This window comes from Delphinus delphis, chromosome 11 (genome assembly GCF_949987515.2).
Source record: "Delphinus delphis chromosome 11, mDelDel1.2, whole genome shotgun sequence".
NCBI classification, from domain to species: domain Eukaryota; kingdom Metazoa; phylum Chordata; class Mammalia; order Artiodactyla; family Delphinidae; genus Delphinus; species Delphinus delphis.
This window is the reverse complement of record NC_082693.1, coordinates 61,949,368-61,974,084: the sequence shown is the minus strand read 5'-3', so window position 1 is coordinate 61,974,084 and position 24,717 is coordinate 61,949,368. Positions and strand designations below refer to the sequence as shown.

At 37.6% G+C, this 24,717-nt stretch overlaps 1 protein-coding gene across 4 annotated transcripts in view; it reads right to left on the bottom strand.

The window, feature by feature from the left end:
- The window catches only part of NAV3 (neuron navigator 3), a 363,667-nt gene extending 340,337 nt beyond the window's left edge, over window positions 1-23,330 (bottom strand). For all 4 annotated transcript variants that reach the window (XM_060025293.1, XM_060025294.1, XM_060025296.1 and 1 more), the window contains exon 1: window positions 23,088-23,330. In XM_060025293.1, the coding sequence (XP_059881276.1) occupies window positions 23,088-23,330 (243 nt within the window). The remainder of the gene's footprint in view (window positions 1-23,087) is intronic.
- Between the last annotated feature and the right edge of the window lie 1,387 nt (window positions 23,331-24,717).

Sequence of the window (24,717 nt, the reverse complement as noted above, 5' to 3'; positions counted from 1 at the left end):
ATTCATTAAAACAATGATATTTATTACTTCAAGAAGACAGAATTCAGCATATGACAAGGAACTCATTGCTCAACTGTATTTCAAATATTTTTTTAAGTCCATAGTGACAAAATAGTTTTGAAAGTTAGGATTCATTGAATGAGACCATTTCCCAGATTGCAAAAGCTACCTTTTACCTACCACATTGAAAACCTGAACATAGAGTTCATATAAAACACAATGCAGAGGATGCAGGAGATATTTTCAGAGAGACTAACTGTGATGGTGAGAATTTTAAAAAATTCCAATAGCAGGTAGGAAGCAAGGAGATTCAGAAGGGCTATGTCTAAAATACGATACCATTAGGATCCGAGATGGAAGACCATGACTCCATACCCTGGGGAGTAGTCCCAGGATTGACTGTTGGTTAAGAAGACTTCCCAGGTACGTTGAGGATCAGGGTGAAAGCTAAGAGGACTTGCATTCCACTTCCCATCTGGTAGCTGGGAGGGCGAAAATGCAGGGTGCCCCTTGCCAATATCAATAGCCAAAGTACAGGGAAAATGGCAACAGGACACATTTAGCCAGACAGAGCTTGCAACAGCATTCCTGATATGCACCAAATCCAGGGTTTCTATGTATGCCAGTGGGGATATGCAACAGTGCTGCCAGGACTATGTACCCAAAGAGAGCGTTACGGCAAGGCAGATGCAGAATTTAGGCGATGGTAACCAGCAGTGGGTGTCCACAGTACCTAAAGCCCAACTCTCAGCAGAAAATGGCACAGCACGCCCAGTGACCAAGCTGCATGGGGCCATCCCAGCACAGACCAGTAAGGGTATAGATGGTTGCAAGCAAACCCGAGAGCCTTTCCCACTCCATCTGCTACTACCTTGAGGATACACAAAGTTCCCTAAACATACTGTGTCCATCTGTCAGATGATGCCATTTCAGAAATGAGAAAAGAAGAGAGAAACCTCATAGAGAAAGGAAAACAGCACTGACAAGAAGTTTCACCTTCAAATTACTAAATATTTACTCTAATGAGGCTTTCCTAAGCAAACAAACAGAAAAAGGAGTCTAATTTAGGTTTCTCCCATCCTCACCAACCTTTACTACTACTATCAGCAGGAATGGAGGTTGGAGAGCAAGAAGAGATATGTTATAGAAGATACTGAATTATATTTTTTTATACCTTGGAGAAGTAGTGTATCTTAAAGCCCTTTAAGTCAAACATACAAATTACAAGGCACTTGGCTGAATTTACTACACTACAATGGACCTGTGATTACTTACAGGAAGATCCAGATCATACATCACCCTAGACAAGGAAAACTGTATTAACATCCATAAACCTACTCTGGCGATAGAGCATGGACATGGTTGATGAATAGACTGATCTCATCAATTATGTTCTAACTGACAAGGAAATCAAAGAATGCCAAGATAATCTGACGTGTTGGAGCATGCCTGGAACACCTCCCATCTCCTTACTGGTCCTCCAGCACAAAGCAATGGCTGGCTTTCTGTGAAACGATGAGTCTTGGATTTGATGTTAAAGTCATAATCATTTTTCTCAAGCCGGATTCTTAGGGTAACCTAAGTAATAGTTAACAACAACTGGGACACTTAGGTCAAAGACTTCTATATTCACTTTTTAAGATTATATGGCTTTAAGATGGTCCATTTCACTTTGCTGGGTCTTGATTTTATCAATGTACAAAAAAGAGATACTTGTATTAGAATACCCTCCACTATCCCTTCCACTATTAATATGATACATTTCATGATATAGATTTAGAGATATATGAAACGACCATTGAACCAGGATAGATTCACTCAAGATGGACTAGTATACTATACTAAAGCTAAAATTAGGAAGATTTTGACCTTGAATTACTCCAATAGCAGAAATATACCGAAACAGTAGAGCCAATATTTATATCCTAGCAATCATGAACAGCCTCTAGGAGAGCTCTTTTTGAAACAAAGTCTTCAGAAGGCAAATCATGAGTTGAAAAAAATAAGATTACAAAAGTCATTATTGATTTTTTTAATTCAATGAATATGTTTAAATTCTTACTGTACCCAAGGCATTGTGTTAGGGATCTCAGGGGATATAAACATGAATCAAATAGGCCTCTCCTTAAAGTAAGAGTTTAAATGAGAAAATTCATTTCAATTAGATTAGGGAGAACTTTGAATGAATGCCAAGATTCCCCGCTGTGCTAGGGAATATTAATTTGTCAACAGCGTCTAGGAAGGACTAGTATCACTTTTATAGCCACAAAAATCAAAGAAAACATTGCTATTATACAGTCATTCCTGAGAGATTCTAAACTTATGATCTATAAACCTCAGTGAACTGGCAACATAGCGCAATCTCTTTTTTGGAATATATATCAAATCGAATGGCATCACGCTGAGAAGACTGATGGCTTCAGTCTTTATTAAAGAAATTTATCTCTGTTTACCTGGGTTCTGCCCTCTAAAATAAAGAACAGCAATGAAATTTAAATCATCTAGTGTTCCAGAACAGATGGCAAAAGTAGCACTCATTTTGTTCAACAGATAAAAAGGCAGGTACCTCTTTATCCTTTATGCCACTGCCAGAACAAACTGTTCCAAGTATTTAGTAAATTATGTGTTGTATTAAAAATGGTGTGAGCTCATTATTTATTTTTTGTAGTGGAGGACAAAGTTCCTGTATGTCTCCAGCTTGACTGTTTCCAGCAGAGAAAAGTTTTGATTTACTTGGACTAAAATACTTGGCATACAATGGAAGGAGGGTAAGAACTTCTCACTGATTTTTCCCATTAAGCATTCTTGGGCAAACCTGAGAAATTACTCCACAGAATGGATCTTATATTCATTCAGCGGCCCAGCTTTGCCACTAGTAGCAAAATTCATAGGCTTAACTCAGAGCAGTCCTGTTATTTTAACATGGCTGTTTCTATTTATAAAGTTACACAATCCAGTTGGTTCCTTCTTCCTCCCTGTCTGAAACACAGTTTACAGAAAGAAACCACAGTCATTACATAATTGTATTGCCAGGAAATCCTAGTGTTGTTTTCTGGTAGAGAGTATAAGACCCGCACCTTGACTTATGCCTTACTCATCCTAAATCACATCTGTTCTTTGGGGCACTTTCCCCTGGCTCAAGAATGTGCTCTGAAATTTTACTATGTTTATTAGAAGGCCGTTTTTGCTATTATGACTATTCATGTTGTGGTTTTACAGATGTCCTGTAAAGGAAAGCCTGTTGTACAACAGGAACTAACCGTGGCCAAGTCCTTTGGAGAGTAGTGACACATCTACAAGAGGATCCAGGTGGTAAGACATGTGAACAAAAGTTCTACACAACCGCACTAGAGAAGAAGAAAGCAAAAGACAAGGCAGCCATTGGGACTTGTTCTAACTCTCCTTTCAACTTAAAGGCAGCTGCACCAACTGGATATGTTCCTGAGTCACCATTGTGATAGGGTGGTATAGACAGGAACTTTCCTCTGGAAGGTGAAATGAGCTACAGATGCAGCAGAACGAACACAGGGATATGATGTCCAAGATTTTCTTGCAACTCCTTAAAATATTAAATTTAATTAAAAGTTTACTTATTCCTTGATCAAGGCTGCAGAAGAGAAAGGGACATACCAGGGCTTGTGATACCCTTACTCCGTGTAGCATCTTTTCTCATATTTCAGGCAGAGTGAGCTGTAGATAATGTCAGCACCTGGTCCACTATTGGCCTAAAAGGACTTCTTTCCTGCTGAAACCTCTGCAGCCTTATCTTTCAATTGGATTTTATCTTCTCGCTCTTTCAATTCTCTCAGCTTGCTTCACACAGACCAGACATAAGAGCTAAACAAAATGTGTTTAGTGCCTGAGGGAATTAATTTTCTGCCTAGGATAACTAGACAAAGTGTGATGCAATTCCTCCCCTGAATTTAAAATGCTGTGTTATCTTGAAGGCAATCTTCCTCATCCAATAAAAACAGAGACAGAAAAAGGGTGACCTTAAAAAACATTTTTCTGAAACCTAAGATTCTCACACATACACAAATGCCTCTGATAATTTTGGGTGTACACAGATGCTCTCTGAACTTCCCCAACATTTTGTCAATGGTCTATTGTTCAAGTGTGGACTTTCTCCCAGACCACATCCTGTCTGTCTTATGGAGAAGGATGCTGCTGGAGTAAAATCAAAGTCCTGTTTTTCTGTGTAGTCTCTAAGGTGGAGAGAAAACAAATCAACCTCAAGGTAGCTCTAAATTCAACTCAGGACCTATAGGACTTATGGTGGAAATTACCTGATGAACTCTGGGAACTAAGTATGTTTGTTTTGTTGACAACTCTAAGTCTTTCACACAAAAGGAAACAACAGGACATTCATTATTGCCAACACTAGTTAAAATGACACAGATAAGGAAGGAGCAGATGTAAGTATCTGAACCTCAAAAAAAAATTTCTTCTTTGAATGACTAAAACCTCCACAGAAACTACTTCTAATTTGAATAACTGCCATTCAAGAAAGGACATGTTCTATTAAATCTCACTAGACAGTCTGGCAATGAATTTTTAATCAAACGAGGCAATGTTTTAAAATCAATAAATATGAAATACATTTTCTACTACTACAAAATTAGAATTAATAATTAGACAAAAATGCAATAAGATTAAAGAGGAACACATGAAAATCTGATTGAGAATTAGTGGGACCCACCATCCCAGTGTGCCCTGGACTGAGAGATTCCCAAAACAAGAGCTTTCAGTGCTAAAATCAGGACAGTTCTGGGAAAGCCACTATAGCTGGTCACTCTATGTAGACTCAATAATTTCTTTTATTTTAATGGTTGCTTATAGAAAATGGGGGTCAGGGGAGAAAACAGTAAGTAAAATCTGGAATAAAAAAGCTATCAAGAAAATTTTTATTTAAATTACACACTAATGTCTCTGTATGCCCCTAGGAAATATTTCTTGCACACCCAAAAGGAGACAAAGATGTGAACCTCCTAAGCAAATATTAGCTCATGCATTGGGCATTGATTAAAACATCACTTGCTTAACCTTTACATATCACCAACTCAAAAGCTTGTATCCAAATGTGCAGATGACCCCTAGTAACTATACAAAACATTGCAGCACAAATTTTATATACCAGCTCTTTCCTCTGGCTTTATCCTATTCTATTACTCTTTTCTTCTTATAATCCTATTTTATTTGCACATGTTTTGAAATCTTATATGTTGCATTTAAAAAAATTCTACTAAATCTTTTTTTCAAAAGAGACAGTATTTAAATCAGTGATACTAAACTGCGGGCAATTTCTCCCCCACCAAGGGGAGGCAACGTCTGGAGACATTTTTGATTGTCACAACTGGAGAGAATAAATCCGTTCAAAATAAAACAAACATTCCTCGAATGTATAATCACAGTTATGATTACTGGAAATCTGAATAATTGTTTCTGATATTTCTAGGTAATATCAAACAGGAATTTAATGTTGCCCCATATAATAAATATAAATTCCTAAAAAGAGTCCCAGTTGTTGCTAGTATATTTCCCATAAAGCCTATCATGTCAAAATGAGCTTTCAAACATACACACACACAGACACAGACACATAGACACACACACTTCCCCTCGTACATAGTAAGTAAACAATGAATAGTTGATGATGAACTAATTGATTAATAAAGATAAGAGGGACTTCCCTGGTGGCGCAGTGGTTAAGAATCCGCCTGCAAATGAGGGGGACACGGGTTCGGGCCCTGGACCGGGAAGATCCCACATGCCGCGGAGCAACTAAGCCTGTGCGCCACAACTACTGAGCCTGCGCTCTAGAGCCCGCGACCCACAACTACTGAGCCCATGTGCCACAACTACTGAAGCCCACGTGCCCTAGAGCCCGTGCCCCGCAACAAGAGAAGCCACCACAATGAGAAGTCCGCCCACCGCAACGAAGAGTAGCCCCCGCTCCCCGCAACTAGAGGAAGTCCGCGTGCAGCAACAAAGACCCAATGCAGCCAAAAATAAATAAATTTTTTAAAAAAGATGATTCTTTAAAACAAAATAAAGATAAGAAAAGTCAACTAGGATCCATGATAAGAGGCAGAAGTAGAAATTGGAAGGATTTACATTTGTGCAATAGCCACCTTGTTTTAGAATACAATAGATCTAGCCTGAATGAGAGGAAAAGAGCAGAGAGAACATATTGTTGCAGATGATAAACCTTGTGTTCAATGGAAGAAGGCAACACACAAATGTGGATATCAAAAAGTCAGCCAAAGGAAGGAAGAAACAGCTATAAAAAGCAGATGGTTTGAAGAGAAAGGAAATGTAAAACAGAATCCAAAAAAATATATGGGTCAAAATAATAACATAAATGGTTCTGGCAAAAATATCACTCTGTAGAAATCCAACAAATTGCCAAAAAAAAGAAAGGCACAGCAAGATTAAAAATGTAAGCATTCGGAGGCAGTAAAGAGAAATGTCTGTTACCTGCATACGTTTCAGAGTCTAAAAACTGAACAACTTAAATTGATCCATGCTAAAGCTAAATAGTAAACACTGTGAAAGAGAAGTAGAAACCTGAGTAGATAATCCCAGATGCACAACTGAATCTAAAGACCAATTAAGTCATTTAGAAATTTACCTTGCATTTGAAAAGAGGTTGCTTTATGCACTCTGCTTTATATTTGCTCACCAAGGTCTGAAAGGATTGTAATATGAGTTGCTTATTTCAATACCAGTGGTGGGTTTGTCAATGACCCATTCATACTTTCCCACTAGGTCCTTTTTGGAACCAATCTGCAATGTAGTGACAGAAGCTACATGGTGTCTCCAGGCCAAGGGAGCAGATACTCCCTCACACAACTACACAGCCACCCATTTGACATCTAGAAGCCAGGAAATGCCTCCTTCCTGCTGTGACGCCTGACTCCAGCCTGACTCTTTAAATTTCACTTCTAGAATTCAGATCTGACACTGTCTTGGCCCTTCTGGCTCCCAGCTTGATGGAGAGTTTCCAGGTCCCACAAGAGAAGAATGCTACAAGCTGAGTAGTAAAGCGAGTAGAAACAAGGGCACAGGACCAAGAGAGAGTTGCTTTCAGGACGTGAGTTTGGATCACCAGGTTGGAACAGGAGAAACTGAAGGTGGTTAGCAAAATCATCAAGTGGGAAGCAGCCTGAGGAGTCACGATACCACAGTGAGCTTTCTGTATGATACACTTGTGTAGATGGGCCTGGTCCATTTTTTAAAAGCAGAGTTAACTACAAGATATTTTCTTTCTATACATTGAGAAACCTGAATACAATTATGGTCCTCCACACATTCAATGTTTTGCTGTTAAAGACATGTTCTTATCATTCAAGGCAACATTTTGACAACCTGGAAGCCACTTCTGGGCCCTTAGAATATTTTTCATATGGCAATTTTTTTTGCCTAATGTTGAACATCTGACTAATTAGACAGTCATGGGCTAACTAAATTCTGGCTAATAGCTCACCAAACCATTTCTGGGCACACAGCTAGACTATACTTCCTAGCCTTTCTAGCAATTAGGTATCATATGACTGGGTTCTGGCCCATAGAACTGAGTAGAAGTGATATGTGGAATTTCTAAGTCTCTTACACATCCTCTATTTTCTCTCTTTCACTGATGGTTAGTTAAAGGTGGGATGGTACAACCACAAGCTAAAAAAAAAAAAAAAAATCTGATTTCCTGAGTTACCATAAACCTGTGTCAGCAAACTTTCTATAAAGGATCAGATAGTAAATATTTCGGACTTTGCAGGCCATACTGACTCTATTATAACCACTCCACTCTGCTGTCACAGCACAAAAGCAGCCGTAGACAACACAGAAGCAAATGTCCTGGCTGTGTCCCAATAAAACTTTACTCACTAAAACTGGGTGCCAACCCAGACTTGACCTATGGACCACCGTTTGTCTACCCTTGATGATACAAACAGCCAAGAGAACGAAAAATAAACTCCTACTGTGTGAAGCCACTGAGATCTTGAATCTGTCTGCTAGAGAAGTTAGCATTACCTTGACTAATAAAATGCCATTTCCACTGTTTACGAAGTTTACTCTAACTCATGTCCTGATGGGAAATGCCCACCTCAGGTTTTCAGTTTTACAAAAGAGTAAACATCAGAGAATAACTTCAAGAGTGAACATCAATTTGACAACATGCAAATACAGCAAAAAGAGATGGCCTGCTGTTTTTGTTTCTTTGGGTTTCTTTTCTTTGATGGAGATCAGATCATGTTATGTTATTGGGAAAAATTAGGTAAATTTTTGCCACTGCCTTTTCATCTGGTGCCTTTATCTCCAGGCAGACTTGTAACACTTTTTAACAAATCATTCCATTTCCTGGGAACAGTGGAGAAATCCTGCTATGTGTCCAATTAATGATCTCTCCCACAGATATTGAATTTCTCTGTTGGCTCTAGTGACTAGGAGTCCAAAGAAAAGCACTTCTTAAAGCAAAAGTGGAGTAACAGTGGGAGGAAGAAGAGTGCAAAGTGAAATCTGTCAAAGATTAATTCAGCCCCCCTGTAAGAATCCACAGTTTTCTTTGTTTTCCCATTATGTGACTCAGAATCCACAAAAAGAAGAAATAATAACATTGATTTTGACTGTGGTTCATAAATTGTTCTGAGAGAGAGACAGAGAGGGAGATTGAAAAGCAAGGACTTAAGAGTCAAACAGACCTAGGGTGGCATTCCCGCTTTATCCTAGTACCTCTCTGAGCTCAGTTTCTACATATATTTAATTGTAAAAAAAATAAATTGGGTATAGCATCCAGCATGTGGTAGATACTCAGAAAGTATTAATAATTATCACTGGTTGATTGCTACTTGCTGCCAAGTTCACAAATTATCATTTCCAAATAAACTAAGTTTTGTTTGAAGAAACATGTACGTGTTCTTCAAGACGCAGAATTCTGTGTTTTGCTGATAATTAATAAGTTATTTCAAACAGCTACAGCTTATTTCACTAGATGTGTCCCTCTTCCATTGCTCTTGAGAGGGATATCTTAGACAAAAGTTTGCTCCATCACACACTCCTAAATGTTCTGATTTTTGAACTCTCCTTTTACTGGATATTTCCACATTTCATTTCATCCTCACCCTTCTAAAATACAGACTTGATCATATCTCTTTGACATCCTTCCCCCCATCCTCTATAGACTAAGTCCAACCTCCTTACTGGGCATTTAATATCATCTTCCCATAGCCTCATCTCAACGGCATCTCTCTTATCTAAAACCTAGGATTGGAGAATAATCTGTAGTTTTCTAAACATAGCACAGTATTTCATACCTTGATAGATGCTATTCTACCTAAGATGTTCTTTCTTCCATATTTATTTAGTTAAAAAAATTCATTCTTCAAAACATGGCTGAAATGTTACTTTACTCGTAGGTGGAAATTAGTCACTGTCTCCTTTGTTCTACTAACAATGCTTAATATTACTACTTTCAGTATTAAACTATTAGATACTTTTATAGTATTATAATAGGTAATAAGTTGACCACCAACTATGCACAGCACTCTGTCGGCATACAGTTTATATGCGAACGTTATGTGGTTAGTTTACATTATTGTCCTCATTTTATAGATGAAGAAGCTGAAACTTAAGTATTAATTGACTTGCCACGGTCACTTAGATAGTGAATATTGGAGCATTCTAAATAGAGAATTGTGGTCAGCAGACGTCAAGTGCTGTAAACAGGATGAAAACAAGAGGTAAATATGAGTCAAGAAACGATGTCTTTTCCACCCCAAAACACACCACCAGACGTGGACCTGCCCACCAGAAAGAAAAGATCCAGCCTCATCCACCAGACCACAGGCACCAGTCCCCTCCACCAGGAAGCCTACACAACCCACTGAACCAACCTTAGCCACTACGGGAAGACACCAAAAACAATGGGAACTACCAACCTGCAGCCTGTGAAAAGGAGGCCCCAAACAGAGTAAATTAAGCAAAATGAGAAGACAGAGAAACACACAGCAGATGAAGGAGCAAGGTAAAAACCCACCAGACCTAACAAATGAACAGGAAATAGGCAGACTACCTGAAAAAGAATTCAGAATAATGATAGTAAAGATGATCCAAAATCTTGGAAATAGAATGGCGGAAAAAACGAAATGTTTAACCAGGACCTAGAAGAACTAAAGAGCAAACACACAATGATGAACAACACAATAAATGAAATTTAAAATTCTCTAGAAGGAATCAATAGCAGAATAACTGAGGCAGAAGAACGGATAAGTGACCTGGAAGATAAAATAGTGGAAATAACTACTGCAGAGCAGAATAAAGAAAAAAAATGAAAATAATTGAGGACAGTCTCAGACACATCTGGGACAACATTAAATGCACCAACATTCGGGCTTCCCTGGTGGTGCAGTGGTTGAAAGTCCGCCTGCCGATGCAGGGGGCGCGTGTTCGTGCCCCGGTCCGGGAAGATCCCACATGCCGCGGAGCGGCTAGGCCCGAGAGCCATGGCCGCTGAGCCTAGGCGTCCGGAGCCTGTGCTCCGCAACGGGAGAGTCCACAACAGTGAGAGGCCCGCGTACCGCAAAAAAAAAAAAAAAGCACCAACATTCGAATTATAGGGGTCCCAGAAAAAGAAAAAGAAAGGGACTGAGAAATATTTGAAGAGATTATAGTTGAAAACTTCCCTAATATGGCAAAGGAAATAGTAAATCAAGTCCAGGAAGCACAGAGAGTCCCATACAGGATAAATCCAAGGAGAAACATGCCAAGACACATATTAATCAAACTATCAAAAATTAAATACAAAGAACAAATATTAAAAGCAGCAAGAGAAAAACACAAATAATATACAAGGGAATCCCCATAAGGTTAACAGCTGATCTTTCAGCAGAAACTCTCCAAGCCAGAAGGGAGTGGCAGGACATATTTAAAGTGATGAAGGGGAAAAACCTACAACCAAGATTACTCTACCCAGCAAGGATCTCATTCAGATTTTACGGAGAAATTAATACTTTTACAGACAAGCAAAGCTAAGAGAATTCAGCACCACCAAATCAGCCTTACAAAAAGGGCTAAAAGAACTTCTCTAGGCAGGAAACACAAGACAAGGAAAAGACGTACAAAAACAAACCCAAAACAATTAAGAAAATGGTAATAGGAGCAAACATATTGATAATTACCTAAAGGTAAATGGATTAAATGCTCCAACCAAAAGACATAGACTGGCTGAATGAATACAAAAACAAGACCCATATATATGCTGTCTACAAGAGACCCACTTCAGACCTAGAGACACATACATACTGAAAGTGAGGGGATGGAAAAAGATATTCCATGCAAATAGAAATCAAAAGAAAGCTGGAGTAGCAATTCTCATATCAGACAAAATAGACTTTAAAATAAAAACTATTAGAAGAGACAGAGAAGGACACTACATAATGATCAAGGGACAATCCAAGAAGATATAACAATTGTAAATATTTATGCACCCAACATAGGAGCACCTCAATACATAAGGCAAATGCTAACAGCCATAAAAGGGGAAATCGGCAGTAACACAATCATAGTAGGGGACTTTAACACCACACTTTCACCAAAGGACAGATGATCCAAAATGAAAATAAATAAGGAAACACAAGCTTTAAATGATACATTAAACAAGATGGACTTAATTGATATTTATAGGACATTCCATCCAAAAACAACAGAATATACTTTCTTCTCAAGTGCTTATTGAACATTCTCCAGGATAGATCATATCTTGGTTCACAAATCAAGCTTTGGTAAATTTAAGAAAATTGAAATTGTATCAAGTATCCTTTCCGACCACAACTCTATGAGACTAGATATCAATTACAGGAAAAAATCTGTAAAAAATACAAACACATGGACACTAAATAATACACTACTTAATAACCAAGAGATCACTGAGGAAATCAAAGAGGAAATGAAAAAATACCTAGAAACAAATGACAATGAAAACACGACGACCCACAACCTCTGGCATGCAGCAAAAGCAAAAACTTCTATGAGGGAAGTTTATAGCAGTACAATCCTACCTTAAGAAACAAGAAACACCTCAAATAAACAACCTAACCTTAAACCTAAAGAAGTTAGAGAAAGAGGAACAAAAAACCCCCAAAGTTAGCAGAAGGAGAGAAACATAAAGATCAGATCAGAAATAAATGAAAGAGGAAATGAGGGAAACAGTAGCAAAGATCAATAACACTAAAAGCTGATTCTTTGAGAAGATAAACAAAGTTGATAAATCATTAGCCAGACTCATCAAGAAAAAAAGGGAGAAGACTCAAATCAATAGAATTAAAAAAGAAAAAGGAAAAGTAACAACTCACACTGCAGAAATACAAAGGGTCATGAGAGATTACTACAAGCAACTCTATGCCAATAAACTGGACAACCTGGAAGAAATGGACAAATTCTTAAAAATGCACAACCTTCCAAGACTGAACCAGGAAGAAATAGAAAATATGAACAGACCAATCACAAGCACTGAAATTGAAACTGTGATTTAAAATCTTCCAACAAACAAAAGCCCTGGACCACATGGCTTCACAGGCAGATTCTATCAAAATTTAGAGAAGAGCTAACACCTATCCTTCTCAAACTCTTCCAAAATATAGCAGAGGGAGGAACACTCCCAAGCTCATTCTACGAGGCCACCATCACCTTGATACCAAAACCAGATAAAGATGTCACAAAGAAAGAAAACTACAGGCCAATACCACTGATGAACATAGATGCAAAAATCCTCAACAAAATACAAGCAAACAGAATCCAACAGCACATTAAAGGATCATACACCATGATCAAGTGAGGTTTATCCCAGGAATGCAAGGATTCTTCAATATACACAAATCAATCAATGTGATACACCATATTAACAAACTGAAGGAGAAAAAACATACGATCATCTCAACAGATGCAGAGAAAGCTTTCGACAAAATTCAACACCCATTTATGATAAAAACCCTCCAGAAAGTAGGTACAGAGGGAACTTTCCTCAACATAATAAAGGACATATATGACAAACCCAGAGCCAACATCGTCCTCAATGGTGAAAAACTGAAACCATTTCCACTAAGATCAGGAAAAAGACAAGGTTGCCCACTCTCACCACTATTATTCAAAATAGTTTTAGAAGTTTTAGCCACAGCAATCAGAGAAGAAAAAGAACTAAAAGGAATCGAAATCAGAAAAGAAGAAAAAGAACTAAACGGAATCCAAATCGGAAAAGAAGAAGTAAAGCTGTCACTGTTTGCAGATGACATGATATTATACATAGAGAATCCTAAAGATGCTACCTGAAAACTACTGGAGCCAATCAATGAATTTGATAAAGTAGCAGGATACAAAATTCATGCACAGAAATCTCTAGCATTCCTATACACTAATGATGAAAATATCTGAAAGTGAAATTAAGAAAACACTCCCATTTACCACTGCAACAAAAAGAATAAAATATCTAGGAACAAACCTACCTAAGGAGACAAAAGACCTGTATGCAGAAAATTATAAGACACCAATGAAAGAAATTAAAGATGATACAAATAGATGGAGAGATATACCATGTTCTTGGATTGGAAGACTCAACATTGTGAAAATGACTATACTACCCAAAGCAATCTACAGATTCAATGCAATCCCTATCAAACTACCACTGGCATTTTTCACAGAACTAGAACAAAAAATCTCACAATTTGCATGGAAACACAAAAGACCTCAAATAGCCAAAGCAATCTTTTTAAGGAAAAACGGAGTGGGAGGAATCAGGCTCCCTGACTTCAGACTATACTACAAAGCTACAGTAATCAAGACAGTATCGTACTGGCACAAAAACAGAAAGATAGGTCAATGGAACAGGATAGAAAGCCCAGAGATAAACCCACACACATATGGTCACCTTATCATTGATAAAGGAGACAAGAATATACAATGGAGAAAAGACAGCCTCTTCAATAAGTGGTGCTGGGAAAACTGGACAGGTGCATGTAAAAGAATGAAATTAGAACACTGCCTAACACCATACACAAAAATAAACTCAAAATGGATTAAAGAACTAAATGTAAGGCCAGACACTATTAAACTCTTAGAGGAAAACATAGGCAGAACACTCCATGACATGAATCACAGCAAGATCCTTTTTGACCCACCTCCTAGAGAAATGGAAATAAAAACAAAAATAAACAAATGGGACCTAATGAGACTTAAAACCGTCTGTACAGCAAAGGAAACTATAAACAAAACCAAAAGACAACCTTCAGAATGGGAGAAAATATTTGCAAATGAAGCAACTGACAAAGGATTAATCTTCAAAATTTACAAGCAGCTCAATATGAAAAAAACAAACAACCCAATCCAAAAATGGGCAGAAGATCTAAATAGACATTTCCCCAAAGAAGATATATAGATTGCCAACAAACATATGAAAGAATGCTCAACATCATTAATCATTAGAGAAATGCAAATCAAAACTACAATGAGATATCATCTCACACCAGTCAGAATGGCCATCATCAAAAAATCTATAAACAATAAATGCTGGAGAGGGTGTGGAGAAAAGGGAACCTTCTTACACTGTTGGTGGGAATGTAAATTGATACAGCCACTATGGAGAACAGTATGGAGGTTCTTTAAGAAACTAAAAACAGAACTACCATACGACCCAGCAGTCCCACTACTGGGCATATACCCTGAGAAAACCATAATTCAAAAAGAGTCATGTACCAAAATGTTCACTGCAGCTCTATTTACAATAGCCAGGACATGGAAGCAAGCTAAGTGTCCATTAACAGATGAATGGATAAAGATGTGGCACATATATACAATGGAATATTACTCAGCCATAAGAAGAAACGAAATTGAGTTATCTGCAGTGAGGTGGATGGACGTAGAGTGTGTCATAAAGAGTGAAGTAAGTCAGAAAGAGAAAAACAAATACCGTATGCTAACACATATATATGGAATCTAAGAAAAAAGAAACATGGTCATGAAGAACCTAGGCACAAGACAGGAATAAAGACACAGACCTACTGGAGGATGGACTTGAGGATGTGGGGAAGGGGAAGGGGAAGTTGGGACAAAGTGACAGAGTGGCATGGACATATATACACTAGCAAATGTAAAATAGATAGCTAGTGGGAAGCAGCCGCATAGCACAGGGAGATCAGCTCGGTGCTTTGTGACCACCTAGAGGGGTGGGATAGGGAGGGAGGGAGACGCAAGAGGGAAGAGATACGGGGATATATGTATAACTGATTCACTTTGTTATGAAGCAGAAACGAACACACCATTGTAAAGCAATTATACTCCAATAAAGATGTTAAAAAAAAATCCCTGCAATTTAGAAGTGTATAAGGCAAAAAAAGAAAAGATGTCTTTTTAAAAGCCACCGGTAACCTCTCAGAAAACAGAAGTCTGAAATCAGGAAAAGTAAAGCAAATGTAAACCTTGGAATAGTGGCAATGGACACAAAGTACTCTTTAAAGAAATGTATGTGCGAAGTTAGAAAGAGTGATCATCTGAAGCATGTTGAAGGATATAATAATAATAATTATTAAAAATAGTAAAGATCTGAGCATTTTTGGAAGCTGATTCTAAAGCAGGGAATCTCCACGGAGTTTGACTTCACCTTCCCCACAGATGCATTTCATAGTCTGGAGGCATTTTTGGCTGTCACACTGGAGAACGCTACTAGTATTTAGTAGATAATGGAAGGGATGATGCTAAGTATCCCACAATAGTAAGACTATTCCCCTAAAACACAGAATTATCAGCTCCCAAATGTGACAAGTTTGAAAAATCTGGGTCCAAAGAATCCATTGGATTGGAAGAGATTGAAAAAATAAGAGAAATGTGATAACTGATAAGACAAAAATCAGGAAGAAGAAGAAGGGGAAGAGATAATAAAAATATTCTCCTTAGAAAAGCTTTACCAAGAACTATTGTCCTCAGTTCTCTTTCATTTTTAACAGATAACAGAGATTGAAGTTGAGACAGTTTAAGTGACTTATCATTTCAAAATCTAGCAGAAGTTTAATTCAGATCTTTTGAGCTCCTAATTTGATGTTCTTTTCACTATGACACCTAGTATTTTAAGTTCAAGATTGACTGAGGGTAATTGCTGGAGATATGACAGCATAAATATCAACCATGAAACAATTATTTTGTTTAAAAATTATGACATACCTAATGATTTTATGTCTCCATAAACAATATACTTAGTGCCTTCCTTTTTATTAAAGGAAAGAAAAATGTCTATAACACTGGAAAGGAAGAAACTAAGAAGAATACATTTGGCAAATCAGCATCAAATATACACTCAATATTGACACTTGCAGAAGAACAATTTAAAAGTTGTATGAGGTTCTGAATAACATTTAATCACATGTAATTTACACCAGAAATTCTGGTAATTTCATAGTTTAAAGCATTACATATAATTCTTTAAAGACGTTGTAAAGCACAAACAAAAATAATAGACAATAGTATTAGACTGTCACATTTCTATAAATTGTTACTTAAGGGAAATAAATGTATGATACTGAAAATCTGAGCCTTCTTCCAGCAGAGAAAAAGTTAAAATTCAAGGGTCATTACAGCATTCTTTACACTACTGCTACCACAAAGGCAAAAACAATTAAAACGACCATTAACAGCTTCACTATAAAACTTGGAGCATGAAGTATAACCAGAAAAAGAAATCATCATGTTTCTTTAAATACAAATAACTAAATGTGCAAGCGCAGCAGAAACAGGCAAAGCAGGCGGAATCATCTAGAGACCTGAGGGCTGACCTATGCAGCTGTGGGCCTGGCCAGCTCTGGAAGTGCTACCATGTGAGCGAGCCAACAGGGGTGTCCACAGTCCTCAGCAATCAGGCATCTTCGCCATGAAGGAAACAGCTGGAGCCCAGAGCCTGTCATCTACTCTATTGACATCTGCTGCTATATATTTCTCTTCTGGGGTTTCTTTTATTTATTTCTGTTTTTCAAACAAGTCGGTGGAGACCCTGTGTCCACTTAATTGTCTTCTGATAATTCTAGGCACTTGGGCATACCAATGCTTTATTTGCAACTCAGGAGCAATGCTAATTAAATACTTACAGCAAACCTTACTTTTATATATATATATGGAAATCAAGTCAACCAATAGCACTTCTTCTCTCCCCCTGGCACCAGAAGTCCCCATTGTTGCAATGTTGTTTATTGGTTAAGAGTAGCATCTTTTGAAATCACACAGTTTTAGTTTGAATCCGTTTTCTACCACACTGGGATACTGGCAAGTAATTTAACCTCAGCCTCAGTTTCTTCAACTGTAAAATGGGGATGATAACAGTGCTTATATTATAAGACTATTGTGAGGACTGAATACAATACTCCGTGAAATGCTTGGTCCAGTAAATGGCATATAGCAAGCCTCTATAGACATTAGTTAATGTAAGTCCCTTTCTGCTATTACTTCTCCCAAATGTCTTTGACAGTGTAATTTTGTCTCATTTTTACGGAAGAGCCTTCCTCATTGTCTTCCTAATGAAGTCTGCCTACATCTATCATCTGACCCCAAACTGTTCGTTTTCACTAATAGTCTGCTCAAACCATGATGGCTTACTCTCTGGGTACTCCTCTATGAAACCCTCTCCTCAAAAGAATGCTTTTTCCTCTCTCTATATGAGCCCTATCTGCCCATTAAATTACAACTACTTGATGAAGTATTTTCTGAATGTTCCAACCAAACAGGATTTCTCTCAAATGTAAATTATGAAATAATTGCCCTCATTAGCAATATTATCCATATATTTGCTTGTCTATATCACAATTTATGTTTTAAAAAATATTCAATTTAATGCTTTTGAGTATCTTCTGTTTTCAAAGCATCAGTGTTAGCACTATATGAACAAAATAGTAAGCAATAATCTCTATCTTGATTGTCCTTACAACTAATAGGGTAAGAACATTAAGCAAGTATCCATTCTACTATGTATATAAATTCCACTATTCATTCAAGAATTTCCTTTATATCTCCCCAACTGGATATAAACTTTCCTTCCTTTTAACCTCCACAACAACTTATTGATTATTTTCTTTGACTTTTGAAGTGAGCCTTAAAAAAAATAGGTGGAACTTGGAGAAAAGGTTATAACTAGAAAAAATATTGCAAGTATATCATGATGAGAGAGTGTAATGTAAAAGACAATAAAGGCTTTGTAGAGACAAATCTAGATTCAAATTCTGGATTTTGATACTAGTAGTATCAAAATTAACTGGTAGTTAACTGTCTGATCTCACGAGTGTCTCCCACTCTATCTAGGCCTCAGATTACTTCTCTGTAAATGTGGATACAGTGCCTTCTTTGAAACATTGTGAGAATAAAATGAGAAATTTCCTATAAAGTACAAGATAGGTGCTCAAAAAATTAATTCTTTTCTATAATAATGTAAAAAGAATCTTGAGTTTGCATAGGTACTTCAAGAAAGAAGGGGTGAGCAAGCCCAAGTCTGAAAAAAGTTAGAAATGAGAACAGGGGCAAAATTTAGGTGACAGATCAAGCCGAAAGGAGGATGGGGATTAAACAGTGAAGGCCAGTTTTCAGTGGTAGGTATGGCTGAGGAACTTTCATGAACAAGGATGTCTAATGCTCAACTGTATGTTATTTGGTGAACCATGACAATGTAAAACACTCTTCTTAACCTTAATCTCCAGATTCTTAAGTAACGTTTCCAAAGCAAAGTTACTCTCCTTCTCATTTGGGTGAACGCCCAGGAAGAAAGGAAAAACAAATCCATATGAGGAGAGACTCTAGAAAATTCAAGGAAAGCAAGAAATCAGAACAAGAGGTAAATAGAAAAGATATGCCTTTTAGATATCATGGTGGAATTTGAAAATAGGCCATGGAATCTGTAATTAAAGTTATTTATTGAGACCACTTTATTTATAAAGTTATTTATTAAGACCACAACAAGATACCACCTCACATCTGTCAGAATGGCTATCAACAAAAAGAACACAAATAACAAACGTTGACAAGGATGTGGAAAAAAGGGAACCCACGTGCACTCTTGCGGGAATGTAAATTGGTGCAGCCACTATGGAAAACAGTATGGAGATTTCTCAAAAATGTAAAAAGAGAACTATCATAGGACCCAGCAATTCCACTCCCGGGTATATAGCCCCCCTAAAAAACACTAATTTGAAAAGATACATGCACCCCAATATTCATAGCAGCATTATTTACAATAGCCAAGATAGAGAAGCAACCTAAGTGTCCACCAACAGATAAATGGATAAAGAAGATGTGGTATATATATACAATGGAATACTACTCAGCTATTAAAAAGAATGGAATTAAAAAAAAAAGAATGGAATTTTGCCATTTGCAGCAACATAGATGGACTTGGAGGGCATTACGCTAAGTGAAATAAGTCACACAGAGAAAGACAAATACTGTATGATATCACTTATATGTGGAATCTAAACAATACAACAAACTAGTGAATATAACAAAAAAGAAACCAACTCACAGATACAGAGAACAAACTAGTGGTTACCAGTGGGGAGAGGAAAGGGGAGAGGGGCAATATAGGTGTAGGAGACTAAGAAGTACAAACTATTAGGTATAAAATAAGCTACAAGGATATATTGTACATCATGGGAAATACAGCCAATAATTTATAATAATTATAAATGGAGTATAGCCTTTAAAAATTGTGAATAACTATATTGTACACCTGTAACTCATATAATATTGTACAGCAACTGTACTTCAATTTAAAAAAAGAACATTGAGATTAAGCAATCTGAAAAATTTGGGACACCCAAGAATGAGATATAGAGTAGCTAGATAAAGCTATGATCGAAGAAGTGACAACAATTAGGAGACTGAAATGCCTGAATTAAAAAATTGTACGACAGGGCTTCCCTGGTGGCGCAGTGGTTGAGAGTCCGCCTGCCGATGCAGGGGACATGGGTTCGTGCCCCGGTCCGGGAGGATCCCACATGCCGTGGAGCAGCTGGGCCCGTGAGCCATGGCCGCTGAGCCTGCGCGTCCGGAGCCTGTGCTCCAAAAAAAAATTGTGAGACAGGAGAAGAAACTAAAGTTTTTTCTTTAATCAGAAGGGTAAATGTTTTGGATGGATGTGATGGAGAGCCACTGGAGAAGAGACCAATTTGGAATGATTACAGTAATTGACAGAAAATTTAACAAGGGCCAAAGCATGAGGATGTGCATAAGGGGATAAATCCAAGCTGTAGTACAGAAGCAAAATCTCCAATTTCTAGCAAATTATGGAATGTGGAATAGCAATGTATATCACCAGAAATCAGACTAGCAATTCAAGATTAGATGCCTGGAATGATGGCATGTACACTAACCAAAAACAAGGGTAGGAGAAGGGAGTGTTGGACTGAAGATACATTTCTGACACTGTCGTATACAGGTTTGTTCTCTCTCACCAGACTGAGGCTGTTTGGTGCAAGGACCAGCAGAATACTCCACATAAGTGTTTCTTAATGACAGTCATCTATTGTGGGTACTATCAATGGTCTCTTTTCCTGAGAAATAGAACCCATAATTTTTAGTTGGGCCTAGAATAAACTCTACATTTTCCAGTCTCCACTGCAACTAGATAAAGCCTTGGAACTATCAACAGGCCAAATGGATATGGAAGAATCCTTAATGAAACAGGATGTGTCTTTTTTTTTTTTTTTTTGCGGTACGCGGGCCTCTCACTGTTGTGGCCTCTCCCGTTGCGGAGCACATGCTCCGGACGCGCAGGCGCAGCGGCCATGGCTCACGGGCCCAGCCGCTCCGCGGCACGGGGGATCTTACCAGACCGGGGCACAAACCCGTGTCCCCTGCATCGGCAGGCCGACTCTCAACCACTGCGCCACCAGGGAAGCCCAGGATGTGTCTTTTTAATTGAGTGTAACTCAATTATCCACTCAAGACTGAGAGATGGATGCCAAAATGACGTCGGTGGACAAAAAGAGAGAGCCTGGTTCCCTGACAATTGCATGAAGTCACCATACCAGTCATGGATGGCTTACTTCCAGATATCCTCTAAATGAAAAAGAAATAAACTCCTATCTTATTTATGCTGTTATGTTTTTTTTGTTTTTTTTCCTTTTACTATTTGCAGCCAAATCTAATTTTCTCTAACACAACGACCTTGATCATTTTTGCTGTTTTCTTTAGTTCTATTTTTTTTCAGAAGTTTATACAAATCTTAATTCTCTTCTAACATTTAGAAATATTCTGAAATGCTGACCAGGTATTCTTTACATTTGTTTGAAAAAGTTTTCCATCTGATAAGCAGCATGGTAAAAACATCTCTATAAATACAACATTGCTTACCACAGAGTCTTATTGGAATATCCGATGTATGATTGATTATGTTTGCTAACCAAAGAGACCAACCAAAATTCTATTGCAAATAGTACTTACAGTGGTCAAGTCTTAGGCCAAGGCCATTTATCAAAGTACAAGGTTGAGTAAACCTGCAGAGATGATAGCCATGGTCAGGAGAGAAAAGTGGTTTCTCTTCCATCTAATCCAGACAAGTCATTGTGGGTACACAGAATATTAGAAGAGAACAGCATGCATTTGTTTTCATTATTTGCATAAAGTTAAATATTGTTAGTCTTTTATTGATAATTTACACTTCCCTACTTTTACCCTGAATTGCTTATGTTGGACTGAGAACTCTAAGCCTAAAATTAACTATTTTATTTTAATTGATTTTTTCTTGGGTAGATAGTGTTGTCCTAAAACACAAAAGGAATAATTTTAGAACTAGAAGTACTTTAAAAATCATTCATTCTAAACCTTACGTTTTATAGATTGAATGATCCAAAGAGACTAATGAACGTAACTAAATCTTTCTCAGTATAATTGTTCATTCATTGATTCATTCATTCATGTATCAATCCATTCAATTACTAATTGTTATGCCTAAAGCATTGAGGAGAGGGAGCTGTAGCACAGAATAAGGTCTTAGGTTCTATATATTTTCAATTTAGTGGGGATAGAAATAAATTATCCAAATAATTAAAACGCAATATAAATTAAGGTGTCATAAGCATTACTACAGATGAATAACCACAGGAAAGGAAAGGGTAACTAGCAAAGACTTTATGAAGAAAGCTGCATTTGGGCTGCACCTGAGAGGATTTGAACAGGTGAAGACTGAATGGACATTTCAGACAAAAAGCGTGACTTCCTTTTTAACTTGTAGAGTTGATTTCCATATGAAGCCTTTTCTTAAATTATTTTAAATTACATTTGGGCGGGAGAGTAAAATCAAATCATTCCCTAAGGAGCCAGAGGTGAGAATGGTGACTTTGTAAAGCTTGATGTCATAGTTAATGCTGCATTAAAAAGTGATGCTCATCAAGGTACAAAGGAGTCCCCGTTAAGTTCACCAACTGAAGGGCCATGCTACCCCTCAGCATCTGGAGAAAATGAGTGTAGTATGGCTTAAAACCCCAAAGCTGTGAGCTACTGCTCACAAATGTCATAAATTAAATGATTGAAAAAGATGTCAGTAATAAGTAAAAGAGCAGGGTTTCAATTTACAAGTGAAAACCCAGACAAATGTGCAGTATCAAGGAAAATCATACTTCATTTTGCTTCATGAATTAAGCAGGCTAGGATTCACATATTCAATCAGAAAGTGTTTAAAATGCAAACGACATTTAGAGAAAAGTGAAGGTGTCTGTACTAGTTTTCACAAATAAATCTTTTTTTTGCTTTATATCTGAAAAATAGCTCCCCTTTTCCTCCTATTTGTGATCAATTACAGTTAGCAGTAAGAGAGTTAGCTAGGATTTAACTAGGCACTTCATCAGTAAGTAGTACTGATAACACAGGCATATTCAGAGAATTTCGTTCACAACTTTTACAACCATAAATTATAAATACAGTTCTGCACAGGCTAAATATTCAGCTTTTCAAACTACTTACTTTCTTACACCGGTATTCCTCTACTACTCCCCACTTCACAGCATGTTTTATATTCTACCTAAAAGGAAATTTGCATTTCAGCTTTATAAGTCTGTAGGTAACCTTCAGCCACTAACCTTGCTGTCTTCTGTCTCCTTAGCTTTTCCTTGGAGGGGTTTCTTCTCTTCAAATTCACAGGCTGATTGTAATGTGACCTGACAAGAAAGCATCGAGCTCTCTGATTCAGTAAGTTCCAGAGGTCTCGAAGAATAGTGCTGTGACCCAGTAGTGCCAAAATTTGGTATCGGAAGAGCAGTATGAATAGGCTTTGACCCAACAGCTGGCTGCCTCAGTTTTGAGGCAACCCCAAGTACAGGCATGGCTTCTATAAAAGTATCTTCTTGCTGCCAAAGAAAATGCTTCTAACCTCAGTCTGGTAGACTCCAACTTTAGTACTTCCAGAACAAATACTTTAAACAAAACTAGCAGTCAACACGATTTAAAAAAAAAAAAAACGAAGAAAACACAACTAATAATATAACTTTCAGGAAGAGGCAAAACTCCCCTTCATCTTTAGTTAAGTTTCTTTCTTGCTGGCTTGAATTCTCATATTCTCATTCTCTCATATATCCATTCTCTCTCTCTCTCTGTTCAGTGTCCATGTAATATTAAATATTCCTTTGGGGAGGAAACTTTTCTTGAAGGTAACTGCTACAAAGCTCCTTCTCTAGGATTAAAGAGCTCCTAGTTTTACCTTTTCTTCTCACTACACAGTCTGAGTCTGAGCACTGAGAGTGAAAAAGAACAAAAGGAAAGCCCTTCAGTCCAACTGTCAAAGCAGCCAAAAGACCACAATAGTGGAAGGACAGGCATTCTTCCTAACTTCAGAAATAACCAGCCTGCATTCTCCTTTTAAAGAAAATTGTATTTCCCCCAGCTTAAAAAAAAAAAAGAATGGACACGATAAATGGCCAAAACAAACAGCTGTTGGAAGAACTTTTAGCCCGGAAACAATCCCAGCAATGAAGCTGTTTGTCTGATTTCCAGCTATTTTTCACTACTGACAGCCATGAACCACGGTGTTCATTCTGTTTCATCCCATGAAATCAGGTTAAATTCATGCAATAGCAGCTAAAGTTGCTAACTCATCCAACAGATTATGCCTGCCTAGGTTATGGAAATATAGTAAATACAGAGAACAGGGCACCAGATATATAGTAATCATTTAAAATTTAATAATGGTGATAATAAAAATATTTACAGCTAATACATATGGGAAATGTACTACATAGCAGTTACCGGGCAAGCACTTCTTCCTAAAAGAATCCACCTTTGAATAGGAGACAAAGGCCCTTAGAAGTAATTAGCTTAAGGTCACAGAAAATGGGGTTTCTCAAACTGGGTTCAACAAACCACCACCTGGAGTGCTTGCTAAAAACATAGATTCCTGAATTCATCCCAAATCTACCAAATAAGAATCAGGAGGGAGAGGGAGAAGTTTGAGAACTGAATTTAAATAAATTGATTGATTCTCCTAGACACTAAAATTTATGATCTGTATTTTACTTAATTTGTAGCTTTACAGTTCAGGGAATGGACTCTAAAAGGCTTGACTGCCTGTAGTCCAATCTTTGCTTCCTCACTTACTAGCTGTATGAATTTGGCAGCTGCTATGACTCAGTTTCATCTTCTGTAAAATGGGAAAAAATCGGTGCTTCTTTCACAAGGTAGTTGTGAGAATTAAAGAAAATAAATGGATGAAGTCAT